At 44.2% G+C, this 18001-nt stretch overlaps 1 protein-coding gene across 2 annotated transcripts; it reads right to left on the bottom strand.

The window, feature by feature from the left end:
* Positions 1 to 434: 434 nt before the first annotated feature.
* On the bottom strand, positions 435 to 17776 carry INTS2 (integrator complex subunit 2). Of its 2 annotated transcripts, none has more exons than XM_027660393.1 (24): positions 17397 to 17776; positions 16831 to 16969; positions 16062 to 16164; positions 15709 to 15822; positions 14766 to 14896; positions 14510 to 14683; positions 13738 to 13964; positions 13006 to 13131; positions 12351 to 12422; positions 12142 to 12256; positions 11504 to 11572; positions 11185 to 11319; positions 10544 to 10720; positions 10182 to 10290; positions 9133 to 9237; positions 8520 to 8684; positions 8151 to 8352; positions 7432 to 7557; positions 5807 to 5996; positions 4625 to 4858; positions 3620 to 3727; positions 2815 to 2920; positions 2457 to 2633; positions 435 to 1617 (listed from the first exon to the last, which is right to left on the bottom strand). In XM_027660393.1, exons 1-24 carry the CDS (start codon positions 17687 to 17689, stop codon positions 1448 to 1450), a joined length of 3567 nt encoding a protein of 1188 aa, XP_027516194.1. In that variant the 5' UTR covers positions 17690 to 17776; the 3' UTR covers positions 435 to 1447. The 2 variants fall into 2 exon arrangements, with proteins under 2 accessions (XP_027516194.1, XP_027516195.1); XM_027660394.1 differs by having other exon boundaries at positions 13738 to 13928.
* Between the last annotated feature and the right edge of the window lie 225 nt (positions 17777 to 18001).

Below are 18001 nucleotides of genomic sequence, written 5' to 3'. Positions count from 1 at the left end.
GCGCCGGGAGCCAATCGCAGCGCGCCTTGTTGGCTTCCGGGTTGCTCGCGTTGCTAAGCAACCGCCTGTTTAGTGGGGGAGAACCGTATTGAGAAATAATAAAGTATTTTATTGTTTATATTGTATTATATTACATTTTACATTATATTATATTTAACTATATCTTTTACATTATCTTATATTATATATAATTATATTTTACATCTATTATTATTATTGCTCTTGTTGTATTATTGGCCATTATTATTGGCTACTATTATTATTATCAGGTTTTATTACTATTGGGTATTATTACCATTATTGTCATTATCCTTGTTTTCAGTATTATTATTATCATCCTTGTTTTAAGGGCAGTGCACAGAAAACACCCTGGAAATACTGTTGGAAGTAGGGAAATAAAATAATGTATGGAAATAAAAAATTAATAGTTTTTGTAGAGTCAATGCTTTTTATTTAAATACCACTACAGCATATAAAATTACACTTGGAACTGAGGGAAAAAATACATACATTTAGATTATTTACATAATTTACAGTAAGATGACAAAAATCCCCTCGGTGGGCTCAGGCCTTGTATGGAAAAGAACAACCAACTCCAAGATGGAGCACAAAGGATTTGGCTTTCTGAGCTGCCTGGAACTGCTTTGGCCATTCCTTCTTTTATTCCTTTGCACACTCATTCTTAACACCAATTTCTTTTTTAAGTCTTATCCTGATGACAACTTAAGAAAGCTCTGCACTTGTTTCTTCAAGTCCTTCTCATCACTTTTTAAGTTAAAAAACCCAAAATCATCTGAGTTGCATGAAAAATACCCATTCTTTAAAAAGCACATTTATACAACTCATTTTTACTATTAATCCTTTTTTTTTAAAGCAACTTTTAGACCGGTTTCAAACTCTCAGTGAAGGCTGGTTATCTTTAAATGAAGCTCCTGATCTTGCAAACTGAAATTTTGACCAATACTTTGACACACAAATAAAGAGTTAAAACATTTTCTAAGCATTCAGTGTGATGGTGCAAGTTATTGGCACCACTTTTTCAAGTATTCCTCAAAGGACTTTATTCCATCTTGCTCTGCAAGGCTCTGGAACAGCAGCTCTTTTAACTCATTCGAATCTCCAAGTTTTCTTACCTATCATTTTGCTGTTTGCTCACCACATTAAATACTCACTTTTCAATGTCCTAAGAGCCTTTCAGCTGTGTTGCTGTATCACCTGAAAATCACTCTCAGTTCCACTGGGAATTATTTCCTGATCCCATCACCCTCAGAAGTTTTCACTGGAAGCAACATGAGCCTCTGGAAATAAATTCCTCCTCAGCCGTAACTGAATCAAATGGATCAAAATCGTGGATTTCTGCTCCAGCTCCTCAGTGCACTTTCACAGCTTTCTCCAAATTTAGGCACAGTGGACAGTGGGACAAGCTCCAAAGTAACTTGAGCTGTTACTAAACCCCACTGACACTCATGTTAATGATCTCAATGATGGTGTTTTCCACACACTGGCACAGCCGAACGTCGGGGTCCAGGCTTGCCACGTCCCTGGACCAGCTTTTGGTAGAGGAGTCTTTACAAAGCCCTGAGAGATCATGTGGTTTCTCCTTCAGTTGCTGGAGACCTGGAAAATAAGATAGAAGCAGCAAATTACATCTAAATAAATAAGGTAAGTATTGAAAGTTGTTATTTTACACTCCTAACACAGGTACGTGTGATGAGATTGCAAATCTGAGCCATCACTCTTTTATTCACCAGGCTTCACTCCACAGGTCATTTCTAGAGACAATACAGCATTTCTTTGTCATTTACCTATGTCTGACTGCTTTGGGGTTTTTTTATATTCCTTTTCAACTCTTTCAGGATGAATATCCCACCACAGACAGCAGCAGGGGACCTTTTATTACATGAGCAGAGCATTTGTCTTTAGACAAAAAAAAAAAAAAAGACAAAAACCTGCTCAAGATCAACTGAGAAAGTAAAACAGCCAATCCCTGCTCACACAATTACTGTGGATTTATCCAACCACACCATGTCTAAGACTTCAGGCAGCTCCTTTGACTCCTTTTATTTCCAACAGATAAGGAAGATTTCCAGGGCCACTGTGCCTCAGCTGAGGGGCTGAGATGCCCTTGTGTTTCAAAACCCAGTGGCCTCTGCTCATGTCATTAATCCTTAGCCCACAAGGGCAAGTTCTCTGCACAACACTTGCATGCAGGGATCCATCTTGTAATGATACAGGCAGGGAAATAAAAGAGAAGGAAAAGTTTAACAAATGAGTACTTTCAGCCCCTGTAACCTCTAAATTCTCTCATCAATCCAGTAAAGCCATTTGTCCCTACTCCTTCTGTATTTAAAAGGGAACAGCAGTAAATCCCATGCACACTCAAACTTTTCAAACATTACCACAGGTTTCTCCCTGGGACCACGACGTTATTTCTGAAATAAAGGCACCTGACTTACGAGTGATGATGGGGTCGAAGTCTCGTGTCTGTGTAGCAACGTCAGAGGCACAAACTTGTCCTATCTGGATCAGCAGAGACATAATATCCTCATAGAGGGGAGGAAAGGCTTGGCAGAAGGACACCAAACAAGGCAGGGTTGGCATAAAGAACACGTAGCGCTTCGACTGGGTCAGGACTGCCAGAGAGGAGGACACGGGTAAGCAAAATGAAATTCTTATAAAAATCCTGTCAAAAACCGTCCTTACATTTACAATATTAATTGCCACAAGAGTGGCATTTAGACAAAACTGCATTCAGCTGAGACAAAACATCCTGACTCGGACAAGGAGGAATTTGGGGGCTGCTGGAGCACTCACCTGTGAGCAGGGTTCCCATCACGTTGATGGCCAAACGAGCCACACTGAGGGATTTAGGGAGTGCATACTGGATACACAGGTGGGAAAGTAACTGGATGGCAAATATCTGGCAAGCAGGTGAAAGGCAAAAAGAGAAATAAGCAATAAAGTTACAAATTGCTTGCACTTTCACGTAACTTGCAAGTTAGTAAATATTCTCTCTTTTTCAGCTATTAAGCTGAAAAAGCCTTAATAATAGTTATGGTGATTTTTTCCCTGCTAATATTAAGAAAAATAACCCACACCTATATAACATTAATCAAAGTGACACCATTAGTGTTTCAGATTCTCCCCTACAGACACAGATTGTCCCAACACTAATGGTGAGCAACAAAGCAACAAACAACTTCCAACCCAAAAAAGCTGTTTAGGTCTGGTGTGTTCTCCTTTTAACCTTAGTGGAGTGTCTTCCCATCAGCAAGAACTTAGTACTGAGAAGGGATTAAATAAACTATAAAGTTGGCTTGATGTGGCAAACTGGCCTAGTGGGAGGTGTCCCTGCCCATGGCAGGAGGGGTTGGAGTTAAATTATATTTAAGGTCCCTTCCAACACAAACCATTCCATGATTCTATACAGAAACAGAGGAATTTTTAGCCCAACAAATTCCAGTTACCTACAATGCCAGGCCTTTAATTTAAGGTAAAAGTTCTACAAATGTTACTTGAACAGTCCAGGCAAGTTAGAACAGGATGTTTTCAGTGGCTGTTTTCTCTCCTCAGGATTAACTACCCACAGTGATTCCCAAACCAGGTGACTGCACAGTACCTGTTTTTCAAGTTCAGGCTGGGCAATGAGCTCTGGAATGAAATCCAGACAGATGTGCATGGATGGAATCCCTGCCACTGTCAGTGCCAGCAGTTCACATGGATAGCCCTGTGGGATTAAGGAAAGAGATGTGTCAGTGTGTCACAGAGTGGGTACAAACCCAGGGGCCAGATCAGTTCTTTGCCCTCAACACTTGGTGTATTATTTGCACAGAAACCCTCCCTCCACTCCCCAGACACAACCAGACTGCAGTGACCCTTTCCTTCCTTGTCTTTCCCATGTTCCAAACTTCACCAGCAGCCCCAATTTCCTCATTTCACAACTGCACCATAATGACTTTTTTAGTACTGAATCAGTTCCAGGTCAAGGCAAATTAACTCCCTGTAAAGAGTGTGCCATCTGGCAAGGAGCAATTTAACATCCATTAAAAACACATTTATATTTTAAAAATTGCTAATCTTTCCCCTCTTCTTTCTTTTTTTTTTTGAAGGTGCACAGCTGCTTTGGCAGGGACAACCTTCCTCCTTCCACTCCACAGAGATAAACTGTGCCCTAACAAAAAGGAGAGATAAGATGTTTACATTGGAAGCCAAATTAGTTTTGAATAATGGGAACACTGATTTAAACACGTGGCCAGAGAAATAACCCACAGAAGATGTGGAACAAAAAGATGTGGAACAAGTAATTAGAAGATGATTAGGCCAGTTTTCCTTGGCCTAGATGGACAAACTATAAAAAAGGGCAGAGGTACAAATGAAGTACATGTTTATTGATAAAGAACAGGCAGTTTAAGTGCTCCCTTCTCCCTACAACAGAGTCCAAACACTGAAACGGGGAGGAGATATAAGTAATAGAAATTTAGAAATTTGGGGGGACAGGAGCAGAGAAGTGGGTCATTATCATTCCTGAGGAACACAAGGACAGCATCCAGCACCTGTGACCACTTCACTTGGCTCTTCCCTGACCTGAGGAACAACAAGAGAACCAAAGCAGCGCGAGGCAGACCTGGAAGTGCACGAGTTTGACGAGGTTGGGGTCAGCAATGTACATCTGGTGCAGCAAGGAGCAGATGAGGCACTGCACCTCCCTCAGGTTACACAGCAGACCCTCCTCTTCCTCGGCCTCAGCACCCATGGGACTGTGGGCACCCAGTAGCAAATCATCCGAGCTGCTGCCCTGGCCCTTCTCCTCCTCAGTGGGCAAGCAGATCTCCAGAAGGATCTGCACAGCAGCGCTGTCCTGGGGAGAAAATAAGCCACAGAACAAGCATAAAAACCCCCCAGTGAAATAAGAAAAATCAAGCACAGAGTAATGACAATTTAAGAAACAGAAGGCTGTCAGGTGAGCAGGATTTTTGGCTGTAGAATTTTTAAATACAGAATAAAAACACTCAGCTCGAGAATCATAAATCTTGTAGAACGTTAGAAAAACCCTCAACACTTTATCTCAATCAAGACTCCAAGAAAAAAAACTCAAATCCAACAGATAATCATATTCACTAATCAAAAGGGTAAATTCAATAGAATCTTGTGCTGTTTAAAAATTAAATACCCAGCAGGCCCTTAAAGCATCCAGAGCAGACAAAATAAGCCATGTAATGCACAGAATTCAAGGGAGACCACACTGCTCATTTAACTTCCTATTAACTCAAAAATCATATTATAATGGGAACCATATATGTGACAGGGAACTACACATGTGACATTCTTGCAGACAGAGGGATGAACAGGCTGCCTGTGGAACAGGATTCCTCAGCAATCTCCCTGAGGAGAAGCTCAGGAAGCGAAGCCTTCTCCAGCCTCCCACTCCACAGTGCTGCTGCTGCTCTGGAATAACACTGGGCAGATGATCAGGCACAGGTTTGTCACATTTATTCATGTTTCACTGCTCCAAACCCAAGGACAGAAAGAGCCTCTGGATAACACAAGCAAGAAGGCAAAAGGGCTGGGAAGCAGAATTCTTCTGTTCCAAAAGAAAAGCCACTGTCCAAGCAGTAAAACCAACACAGTGCTTCAGAGCAGGATATGGGAAAAAGAAAAATATTTAACAACCTGAATACAGAGGCAGTTTTCCATGGTAACAGAATTTGGTAAAAAAAGAAATCAAATGCCTCCCTTTTTAATTTCCTATTTCTGTTTTATCACTGTCTTTCCTCACATGGCTTGATAACCATTTCTCCCCCCTTACCTGAGCAGCAAGCAAAGCATTTTTTAATTCTTCTCTTGTAACTTCTGGGGCCTCTGGACCCATTGCATTGTTTTGGGATGGCCTGATGTCCTGCTCTGCTGTTTCTTTGAGGTGAGAGTTGAGGTAAGCTTTGGAAGCAAGGAGATACCCATTCAACATGTGCAAAATTATATCCATCAGGGGAGGGCTCCTGATACGGGAACACAGGATAAAATAAAGACATTTCAGTAGGCAAACAATAAACAGTGATAGCATGAACAAACTAAAAGCACTGCCAAGGGCTCCTCTGGGAGTCTGGTTCACAGGAAAGCTGCTTTTCCTGACCCAGCAGAAGCTTCCATTCAGTCCCACTTCTCTCATGCACAGACATGTAAATACACCCTCTGCCAGCACAAGGAACTGCTGAAGGGCCTCACTTCTGATGGACAAAGGAAACTTGAGAAGGGTCAGATGTACATAAAATAAGGGAAAATAATTATCTGAATGATGGGAGAAAATAAGGCAGAGCAGCTCTGAACTGCTTCCATAACACTGAAAGTTTTGAGATCACGCTGCACTATAAATCTCCCTAACAGCTGGAGAAATGTAGGGTTTTCAATTTGCATCCAGGGCTGAAGGGACACACATTTAAATATTTCACCCATGGGTTGGGGATGACAGGTGTCATTAACAGAAACTCAAAAATTAGAGGAGTTGGAGCAACTCACACGAAAATTGGATGCAGAGCTCAGTTGCTAAAGGGCAAAGGGGGACAGATGCATACAAACAAGAGTATGAAAAACAAATCAAGTTGACTATTAGCCATTTATTATGACCAAAAGGATAATAAAAAAGGGGGGAAATAAACCACAACTGACAGGAAACGTGAACTAGAACACACAAGGAATAAAGCCAGGGCTAAAGGACATTTAAACCCATTCTTTTTAGAACAACAGATGCCATTTTCTTCATTACTGTGAAAAAGCAAAGTTGTAATTCACAAATTGTGACTCATTGTTTGCATTATTCCACGTTCTCCTTAAAAGCTGGTGCATTTCTATTGATTATGATCATTTTTACTACCTCAGTTCTCAGTTTATCCTTCTGCATCAGAGCCATAAAGCAGCACCACAGCTCCTCCTCTGGCCCCCCTGACATCTGCAGGAACCAATTCCTAAGAACTGCTAAGAATTCCTGGGGAAATGAAGCAAATCTGCTTTTGTCACATCCATCAAGCACCCACTGGCAGAAACTGGCACCCAAAAAGATGGGCCACCCACGGGCCCCAGAGGGGTGGCAGGGACAGTGTGAGGTGGGAGGATGTCCCAGGTCCCACCTCGGCCACCGGCACGTGGCAGCCGCCATTTCAAACCTGCTGCAACGTCCCTTGGCCACAGACCCACACACCCAGAGCCAAAATGGAGGCCTGTGGCCAAAGCCCGACGTTCCCAAGCCACAGCTGGGTGTGAGGCTGTCCAACGAGACACTCAGTGGACAGCAGGACACGCTGAACCACATGGGATTGGTTTGAAGAGATGTTCTGAAGTGCTGAGAGCTTTCCTAAGTTTCCTGTGAGACACCTTTATGTTCAGCATTGGCTGTGTGGCACCACAGAACATGAGAAGCTCAGGGAGGGAGACACTCACCTGTGGACTCTCTGGTCACACCTCAGGACAATCAGGGGGTCAATCATCAGATCATTCTGGGTGTATTTCTGCTGTCGGACTATTTTTCCTGAGGGCTGCAGAGCATTAACAGTCATCACCCACAACCTAAAAGGAGAATATTTTCATGGGGTTTTTTAGTAGATAGTCCATATAAGAAAAGGAATCCCTGAAGCATCTGGACATTCACTGATCACAGTTCTATTTTTCTAAGCCTATCAAGGAGCAAAAACCCCACAGTTCATTTGCAGCCCTTGCACTTAACCAAGACACAGCTGACTTACTGGAATTACAGCAACCAAACTGTTTTCACTGCAATACAGCACCTACTTCACAAAAAAAGGCATGTTTTTACCAAAGTAAGTTCATGTTTCATCAGTAATTCATCATAAACAATACACACTATAAAACCATACTCCTGTATTTTAAGTCAACTGGTGACTTCCTTCTGCCTGGGAACAAGAACCACCTTCCTTTTGAATGCAAAGGTTCAAAATTGCAACAGAACAAAAGGGAATGCAGCTCCAACACATTCCACTCAGTCACAACCTCCAACTTCCCAGGTAAGGGCATTGTGTCACTATTTTTAAAACAGAAAGGGGTTGGAACTGGATGATCTTTGAAGTCCCTTCCACCCCAAACCATTCTATGATTCTATGATTCTGTCTGCAACAAGGAACCAAGCAGTGTTTTGTTCCCACCTTCTGGGCATCACAGTGTTCAGGACCATCCAGAGTTTGTTGACAGCCTGCAGGATGCCCCGAGGGACCCCAGCATCCAGCAGGAGATTCATGTTTGACGTCAGCACCTCCGCGTACGGGATCAGCTCCCCAGCTGAGAGAAGGGTCAGGTGTTCCAAGATCTGCATCAACTGGGTGTGATTTCCAGGCAGCATGGAAAAGGCTGGAAAGCAAAGACAAAGGGATCCTGGTAAAACTGGACTTCTGGCATTTTTTCTGCTGGCCAGTAGAACATTTGGGTTTTAGGAAACGCAGTATGACCGATGCGCTTCCAAATCCACCGCACCCCAACAAATTCGGAAAGAATGAACTTCAAATGAAGTTATTTACCTTCTTGGAGCTGTTTGGGAGAGTGGTTCTTGGCCATGTTGGTGAGGAGCATCCTCCTCAGCAAGGCATCAGTGCCTGTGATCTGCTCCTCACAGATCCAGTCATCCACGATGCACAGGTGGGGGTAGTTGGTGGCGAGGAGTCGCAGCAGAGCAGAGTGCAAACCTTGGGGGGCATCAAAAGAGTTCACAGCTTAGATCTGAGCAGCTGCACCTTCCACCTGAACACATCTGGGCCCTTCACTTCAACCACAGAATCACTGCCAAGAAGCTCAAGGAGTTTGCACGTTCACAGCCTGATATTCCAATACCAACAGAGAGGAAGAGTTACCTTTTGGAAAGTCATCTGTAGTAATTAAGTCTGGAATAATTAAACATTCTCGGGCAATTCCTACTCTAAAACCTGCACTAGGTAGGTAAGACCTACTCTAAAAAGAATCCCTTCTCCCATTTTCACTGTAACTCTTCCAACAGCTCTGTAATCTCTCTAGTTACTGACAGGTTTTAAAGGAAAGGGAAAGGAAGGCAAACTATGAAAGAAGCAACAGCCACTGAGCTGGAAACACTTTCTGCCTCCCTTTTCATGCACATCAGACCTTCAGACACAGATTTACCTCCCAGCTCCTGCTGCAGCCCCTGTGCCTGCCTGATGAGGTACTTGATTGGAATCTGATCCATTAATGCTGAAGAGTAAGACTTGGGTTTCTTCTGCATGGCAGCTGCGAGGGAACAGGACAAGAAACCAGTTACAGCTGGAAACAAGTGAAAATGTAAAGCACTTATCTCTATATTATCCAGGTAAAATAGAGAAAATCCCAAATAACACCTCGTTCCTGTCAAAGTATTAAAATAAGCTCTTCAGGAAGCTGTTTCTGTGAACATTTCCATCTGAAGATTTCCCCAAGATTTAGATTTGTTCTCAGTATTTCTATAGTGTCTTTGACCAAGCCCAGCTGATTTTGAGATCATAGCTCAAATCTGCTCTTTTCTTATTCAAGGTTTTTTATTCTTAAAAAAACTGGTTATCAGTTGGTACCTGGAATTCAAACTGTCAGGACACACAACAGCCTGTCATGAGGTGGAATTTATAAATGCAGGGTGAACTCTAATTGACTTTATAGTATTTCAAGCTTTCTTAAATAACATGAACTGATGACTACTGGAAGTTTTACCCCCTAAAAAGAGCTTGTAAATACACCCACCAGATATAAATATTCTGTTTTCACTGGAGTTTAACTCTGTCAATAAACCACACAATATTCTGGTAGAATTTCAGTTTCAATGGTAAAAAAAAGGATCATTCAGCATTATCAACTACAAAACTGCCAACCTAAAGAAATGTGTGTGCAAGTTTGATGACATGTAAATAAATGAAGATCTCAATTAATTAAGAAGTCTTTTTTAATTTTTCCTGTTTCCACTAGATGATCACAACTATTTCCAGTAACTTTTTGGCCAGGTTGGGACCTTTTTTTCCATCTGGAAAACAAATTACTCAGCCACAGAGTTTTAGCAGAAACTTTATCTCCTGGATTTCTAAATCAACGTATTTACCACAGGAATCTAAACTTTTTATGCTTGAATCTGAGAGCACTGTTGATTTTTCCTCCCTTAGCATCTGATTTCCAGCTAATTTGCCTCCCCCTGATGCTCTCACACATACCCAGGATCTTTGTGTTGGCCAGAAGTGCTTCCTCATAGGACAGGACGTAGTAGAGGACGAGCAGTTGTGTGGTGATGCTGTAGCGCTGAGTGAGACGGGTATTTTCCCCCTGGGCAGAAAACCACACACAAAGGTCATGCTGCACACTCCTGATCCTTGAGAAAACAGGGATTTACCCACAGATACGAACATGGCACTAACAAGATTCACCTCAAAACACGTGATTATCACTGTGGCAGGAGGCAGTTCACAGGCAGCAAAGACAAAAAGTGAAGGGACTTAGAGGATGTATTGATCGCGCACAAAATCCTGAACCAAACGTTCACACCGAAGCACAGCAAAGAACCAAACAAATCATTTACCCCAGAGAGGCCCTGGAAAACATTCAGTATCTCCTGCTCTGTGACAGGCTGGTTGGTGGCCTCGGGGTTGGATTTGGATGCAGGAGTCAGGATGGAGTTGATGTAGACATCGATGAGAGGGAGCAGCTGAGGGTGCAGAGGGGTGGTGGTTTCGCAGAGCTGCCGATAGATCCAGTCCTAGGAGAGAACATCCCATGGCATGAGTGGCTGCCAAGCTGGAGGGCAGTTTGTTTTGCCTGCAAGTACCTTCCCCTTCACCTTCAATCAGTCACAAAAACTATAACTAAATAAGGCTTTGACTTTGAAAGTGTGCTATCAGTTCTGAGTTGGTCATAAGCTGTGTATCCTGGACCCTGCTCTGGACAGACTCACAAATAAAACTTGCCCTGGCTGGAAAATCATTCTAAAATTTTATTAACCACAGATGGGGGAGAGAGACAATGAATTTATTATTTTTCACTTCACTCAGTTGTGTCTCTGGATTACAGAGCTACAGCTGAGCACCCTAACACAATACACAGATCCTCCTTAAATTACGTGGTAGTGGGGTATAAGATCGATCAAGAATTCTGCTCCTGGGATTGAAGCAAAAAACCTCATTACCATCCAGAATTGTGAACTGGAAAAAAAGAAAGTCCTACCTTAATGGACACTTTGTGCTTGGTGAAGGAACGACTCTTGAGCAGCTGGTAAATGCAGTGGATGGGCAAGAAGCCGGTGATGTTGGCACTGAGGCTGCCCGTGACGGGCACTCGCACTGCATGGGCTGTGACAACCTGCAGGGAAGGGACAATTAACACACAAACACCCCAAAGATCCACCTCCCCCCAGTGCCCCAGGGGACAGAGTCACACAGCCACAGCCTGTCCTGGCATTTCCTTATTTTTGGTGGTTTGGAAGTTGAATGAAAGGGAAAAAAGGGAAGGGGGGGGGATGAAAACCCCCTTAGGCTGAAAATACCTGTTCAGTGAAAATCTCCTGTGTGAAGATTGTCTTCATTCTGCTGAGCGAGCTGGGCTTGATAACAATCTGAAATAAGGAACAAACTACTCAGAAGTGCAAGTTTTAGCTTTCTCATAAGCAAGGACTGCAAATTTATTTTATAAACTGGTGACTTTTAGCCTTTTAAAACTGGGATACCAGGAAAACGTTCACATCTATACTTCAAGTGTCAAACAAAAATATTCAAAAATGTCACAAGTTCATCATTCCATGTCTCCCCTGTCCTAAAAACTCCCTACCCAGCTTTTACCTTTGATGAGACATTTTTCATGAGAGTAAATTGTTGGTAATTTCCTGACATTAATTATTATATATATATATTTCTTCACTTAAAATTAAAAGTTTGCAGCTCAGTTTGGAAACTACTGGAATTCATCTTCTAAAGAGTCAGCACTTTTTGGAGATACTTTTATCACAGCATTCCTCTGTATCCAGAGGCAGGAGTAACTTAATGTTCTTCCAGAGGAATTATTGGATAACTACCTAATTTTTTCAGGTTATCTTTGCTTTAAGCATAACAGCCAAGCTAAAGTTCTTTCTATCAAAACTAAAGGAAAAACAAAAGTATAAAAACAGGGTAAAAAATTGATTTTAACCTTCATTCCCAAGGTGGAGCAGACCAAGTCAATGATGGCACTGAGCTGGTTACTGTGGAAATACATGGCCACCAGGAGAAGCATCTCTCCAAAGGAAGCAGACACACCAGAAATGCTGAGGATAACAAAGGGGAAGAGTTAGATTCCAACAGCACACAAGTAAATGTGAGATGACTACAACCATTAAAACAAAACAAGCCTGCTCTCACCTCTCAAAGTAGGCTTCTTCCTTTATCATCCAGCTAAGCCACATCACCATGAGTTGCTCCTGTTCTGGGGTGCTGCACAAAGGAAATCCATAAAAGGTCATTTTCCAAAAAAACAAAACCAAAAAACCAGCCTGCATTTGAATCACAATTACTACCAGAAAAGACAGTATTTGAAGAGCCTTCCAGGAGACTTTTTGCCACTTTCTCTTTAGCATCCAACAGCTGATAACAGTGATATTTAGCACAAGGGTCAGTCCAAGTGCCAGGGAACTTCCTGGCTGGAATGCAGCCAGCAGAGAGCTACACCCCTTAAATATCTGCACTGCTACTCTTTTGAACAGGGTCTTTACAGAATTTAGCCATCAACTTGCTCCATGGAAAAGTGAACTAGTCAGGCCTACTTCAGTCTTCAAAAACTAAGTCTTAAACTAAGCTAATGCCCTTGTCTCAAAAGATTTGCTATAAAACAGAGGGAGAACAGAGTGAAATATCCCTTTACTCACTACAGAGTGAGATAAATCCCTTCCATCAACATACGGAGACTTATATAAAAACTATATAAAAATTTATATGAAATTAGAGGAGAAAAACTGTGCAGCTGAATGGTGCTAAACCAGTAAAATCCTTATAAAGCTCCTGCTTTACTGGGAGGTACCTGACCAGGGTGGAGAAGGCCAGGAGCATGCAGAAGGACAGGGACACAAAGCGGACACCAGCAGGAGTTGCAGGAGGGCGGCTGGTCATGAGCTGCAGGAGCTGCTCAGCTTCTTCATCAGTTGGCCTGGACAGGACAGAAAACAAAAAAAATTCAATTTGTGATTCAATTCAACAGTGAAGATATTTCCAGTCTCATCACAGTGGTTAAAGACTGAATTTTCCCTGTTATTGAATCTGTTCATCAAGTTGCTATCAATGAGTGTCAACATTAGCTGGTAATTCTCGCTGGACTTTAAGACATAAAAATCTCTGTTAAGACACAACAACAGTGGGAAAACTCCCCCAGGATATCATCTTGCCTAGCAGTACAAAATACTTAAATTAAAACTAGCAATGTGTAAAGATGCTACATTAGCACACTCTAAAAAAGTAAAAGGAATAGAAATTCAAAATTTGTACAATGACAGAACAATCAGCTACTTTCTCTTCTCCACACTGCTCCAACCACGTGGGCTTAGACTTATTTTAAGTAGTCTGCAGAAGTGAATTGGCAGCAATAAAGAGCCTCCCCTGGCACACTGAGATTGGTGAGTGCTGCCGTGTCGAGGGCACGGTGGCACTGAGACACAGCTCAGGAGAGAAGTGCCCACAGCCCTGAACCTCTGCTGAGATAGGAACAGACGTGACAGACAGAGTTCAGCAAAGCCCAGAGCAAGAGAAGGGTCATTACTTGAGCCCAGCAATGCCCATGAGGGCGCAGTAGAGGCGTAACAAGGCGCTGGCCTTCACCACGTGCTCCTCCTTCAGCCCCGAGTACACGGACACGTTGGGCTCCGTGTCGGCGTCGGCCTCCTCCACGATGTGGGTGCTGCGGACCGTGGGCAGGATCCCCATGAGCTCCAGGAGCAGCTGCCTCCTCATCTGCCACAGCACAGAACTGATATTGTCTCTCTTTCTCTGTGTGAGAGGTTAAAAGATGAGAACGAGTGCGTGAAATCCATCCCAAACAACACCAAATTCATCCCGTCGATGTATTACAAAGAGCTTCCATAACGATGAAGTCAAGGTTGCTCTCTTTTAATTATTTTTTTACAGTTTTCAGTACCAGGGCGACAGGGAACACGTGATCATACCACAACAGCTTCCTACACCAACACACAAGCTTTAACTAAGTCAACCAAGCAAGTCAAGGTGCACCTTCCTGGTGTGAACACTGAGGATGAACATGTTTATCAGGCAAACATTACAAACACACAATTCCCCGGTTTCCAATTCCCCGGTTTCCAGGTCTAAAAACCTCAGAGGAACAACCAAACAGCTGCTGCCTTCAGGGACACCATTTATAGACCTGACGGTCCCATAAGAGGAGGTTGCCCTGTAAAGGTTCCTCCTTGAACAGGATTTACGTGCATTCAGACAAATATGGGTGCCCACAGCCAGAAGGGTTTCAGGAAGCTACCTGAATGTATCTTTTAAAGCAGAATATCCAAAGATTTTCATACCTGTTGGCCATTTCGGATAAAAGTCCCAAACCAAGTTCGAACCTTTGCATTTGTTCCAAGCAGCAGCCCACTGACAAAGCACACCAGGTCACTCACTCCGTCATCTGAAGATTCGTTTTTGGTGTGATCCAAGGTCAAAGCCACGCCAAGACCTGGCAGGTGGCACTCTTCCACCTGGATAAAATGATTTTTGTGGGTTATAAAGCTCTTATTTACAACTCAAGGGTCATAGTTATGATTCTCATGCCAGACTCACCACCATGCCCCGGACCCTCAGAGCTTGGGAAGGGTTCATCTTGCACAGGTGGCGAAGGGCTTCTGTTCTCCGCCGGCCTCCAACACTCTCCTCATCCTGCCGCTCCCCGTTCTTAATCAAACCTCTGCAGACTTAAATATCCAACAGGAGCTGTCAGGACACCTGCCCTTTCCAACAGAAAGCCACACACTGGCACAGGTTGCCCAGAGAAGCTGTGGCTGCCCCAGCCCTGGAAGTGTCCAAGGCCAGGTTGGACGGGGCTTGGAGCAACCTGGGCTAGTGGGAGGTGTCAGTGTTGGAACTAAATGTCTTTCAGTTCCCTTCCAACCCAAACCATGCTGTGATAAACACAAACACACCAAGCCAAGCTGTTCTGTTCAGCTCACCACGATTTATTAGCTGGGCCACACAAACCTGGTTCGGGCAAGAGCTCATGAGCTGCATTCTAGAAGCAGAACAAGATCATTCTCCCCAGATAAATTACAGGGTCATTAGAGATTTATGCATCACCCAGTTACTACTCACACCTTACCTAATGTAACCTGGGCACCTGGCAGTCCTGGAGCCTGAAATCTTAGTGCCAGGTAAGGGATGCCAAACATGCACCATCAATACAAAATTTTCACCTCATAGAATGTCTCAGTGCAAGGGACAAGAACTGTCAGCAAGGCTAGAGCAGCTTTGTAGTCCCAGCCTGAGCCAGCCTTTTTAACTAACCTACAGATGAAAAGCTGTGACAAGCAGGCTGCAAAAAATGGGAATCAGCATGATGGGAGGGCAACCCATCAGCACCTCTAGGTGTAACTGCATTCAAATTATACTTCACAAGCCAAACACTCTCCAGTTCAAACATGGTCAACATGTAGTTTAGAGAATTAACTGTACTGCTAGAAATCATTTCAGACCTGTAGCAGGAGCTGGACAAGAAGAAGCTGTGACTCACCCTCGTTGAAGCTGTCAGGGACATTGGCCACCAGAAGGCACAGGAACCAGGCCCCGTTTTTAACGTGCAGCAGAGCTTCAGCCACATCCACTATGGGCAACAGGGAGGGCAGCTCTGCATGAGAAGAGGGTGTTAGAAGTCACAATGTTTCGCTGTAAGACAAGTGAAACCTTGTTTTCAATACACATTTAAATAACCCGCCCGAAATAAGGAGTGGATAATCAACCTACGATCTGCCCCTCTTTCAAAGAGCTGCACAGCTCAGATTAACCTGAAATCCTCACGATGGCTCCAAAAGTTATTTTGTTACACTTGTAAGAGGTCAAAAACCACAGTAAATACAGAATATCAACCTGCTTGCAAAATGCAGAGAACATCTGCTGCCTCCTCCAGGTAAACGGGACTCTCGAAGAGCTCGGAAGATTTGAGAAAAAACTCACCATTTGATTCTGAAACCTGCAAGACAATATATTTATCATCACTGAATGGGTTCTATGAAGTCTAAATCTGCTTTAAATCCAGTGGATTTAGTAGATTAAAAACTGTCAAAAATGTACAGCTATCAACACAGAACAAGCAGGAGAAGTGTTTACAATAAGAAATATTTACTACTGGAAATACTTCAGTATGGATGGTATCACTGCTTCTTTACAGAAGAAGGAGAAATAGCTCACTGACAATTCTAAAAATTTCCTAAGTTTACACAAGGAAAATAAAATGCTGGGGTGGACAAGTGAAATATGGTGGCTAATACCACACTGCAATAGAGGCAAAGAACTGGATGGAGACAAGTCATAATCTCAATTTCAAATACGATTTCTGCACTGATACATCACCAAATCACATTATATTTGAGTACAGCATATTACAGAGTCTGTATCACATTAGCAAAGACTTGGCTTGTTCTGAGGAAGAAAGACTTCCTCTAGGAAAGTGGGTTCACAAGGAATTTAATCACAAGCCACTGTTTAATAAGACTGAGGCTTTGAGTCTTGATGAAGCAGGTAAGGACTGAAGAGTGCTCACACCAGCACCAGAAACAACCAAACATCTCACCAACCTATCCAGAGCGCATTTTCACCACCCTAAGCTCTACAGACCTCCAGATATGGACAAGTTTACCTTATTCATAATGGCCAGGAGCTCGCTCAGCACCAGCCGGAGCCGCCGAGGGGAATCGCTGTGCTCGAATTCCAGCGTCAGCCCGTGCTGCAGCTGGGACACCAGGATGCTTTCTCCACTGCCACCTCCCAGCTTGTGCCTGACACACAATTAACAACTATGAAATGTTTCTGCAAACGTAGAAATGTCCTCGCTTAAACGAAGGACATAATTCTGAAGGGATCTCTTCTAACACGACAAAGACCAGCAAAGAGCATAGTAAGTGCAGTACATGAAACCTAATTGGGTAGCTTATCAAAATTTGAAGTGCTGCTGTTCCCCAGCAGCTCAAACAGTCAGGGAAGAGCATCCACATGACCTGTCTGTTCAATTCCTCACAGCCTTCCCAGACCCTCACCCACCGTGAGGGCTGGAGCCGGCAGAGAAGGTCCCAGGACAGACAACTAAACCCCGCTCCCTGTCAACCCCCGGGGCTTTCCTAAGAGATCATCAAGGGACACGAAGGGCAGTAACAACTGTGAGGGCTGGAAAAGCCGCACAGCGCTGCCTCCAGATCTCCGCGTTACCGGAGCTGCTGCTCCTTGCTGGCGTCCTGCTCCAGCGCGTGGAAGTCCACGGACAGCAGTGCCACGATGGAGTTCACCGCCTCGACCCCCGAGAGCAGCCGCAGGATCAGCTTCTTGTCCTGCGCCCAGCTCTGGCTCTGGTCGGCGGGCGCGCACAGCGCCATCCGCACCAGGCAGGGCAGCAGCAGCCGCAGCTCGGGGTCGCTCAGCGCGGCCAAACGAACCACGTCCACCTTCTGCATGGCCTCGAAGGCGTAGGGGCTCACGAACTGCAGCGCCGAACAGTCGGACATGGCGGCGACACCCTCTCCTCACGGCTCCCGCGCCCGCCCGCCGCCACCGCCCGCACTACCGGGGGAAGAGGGAAGTGACGCCACGGCGGGAGGGCTGAGGGGAGGGAAGGGCTGAGGGAGGAGGAGGATGAAGGCTGAGGGGCAGGAAGGGGTGAGAGGCGGGAGGGCTGAGGAGAGGAAGGCTGAGGGGTGGGAAGGGCTGAAGGAGGGAAGGGCTGAGGGGGAAGGAAGGCTGAGGGGCAGGAAAGGCTGAGGGAGGAAGGCTGGGAAGGCTGAGGGGGGAGAAGGCTCAGGGGCAAGAAGAGCTTTGGG

This window comes from Corapipo altera, unplaced genomic scaffold, assembly GCF_003945725.1.
Source record: "Corapipo altera isolate COAL_440 unplaced genomic scaffold, ASM394572v1 271, whole genome shotgun sequence".
Taxonomy (NCBI): domain Eukaryota; kingdom Metazoa; phylum Chordata; class Aves; order Passeriformes; family Pipridae; genus Corapipo; species Corapipo altera.
Note: the sequence above shows the minus strand (reverse complement) of the source record. Positions and strands in the feature narration are given on the sequence as shown.

What these genes read in the sequence shown, in the direction of transcription:
- INTS2 (XM_027660393.1), bottom strand. Translation starts at nt 17,689, where the DNA reads ATGTCCGACTGTTCGGCGCTGCAGTTCGTGAGCCCCTACGCCTTCGAG. An exon ending in TCCTGGCCATTATGAATAAG is followed by an intron (nt 16,165 to 16,830) that starts GTAAACTTGTCC and finishes ATTGTCTTGCAG; the next exon opens with GTTTCAGAATCAAATGGTGA. An exon ending in ATGGGCATTGCTGGGCTCAA is followed by an intron (nt 13,132 to 13,737) that starts GTAATGACCCTT and finishes TGTCCTGTCCAG; the next exon opens with GCCAACTGATGAAGAAGCTG.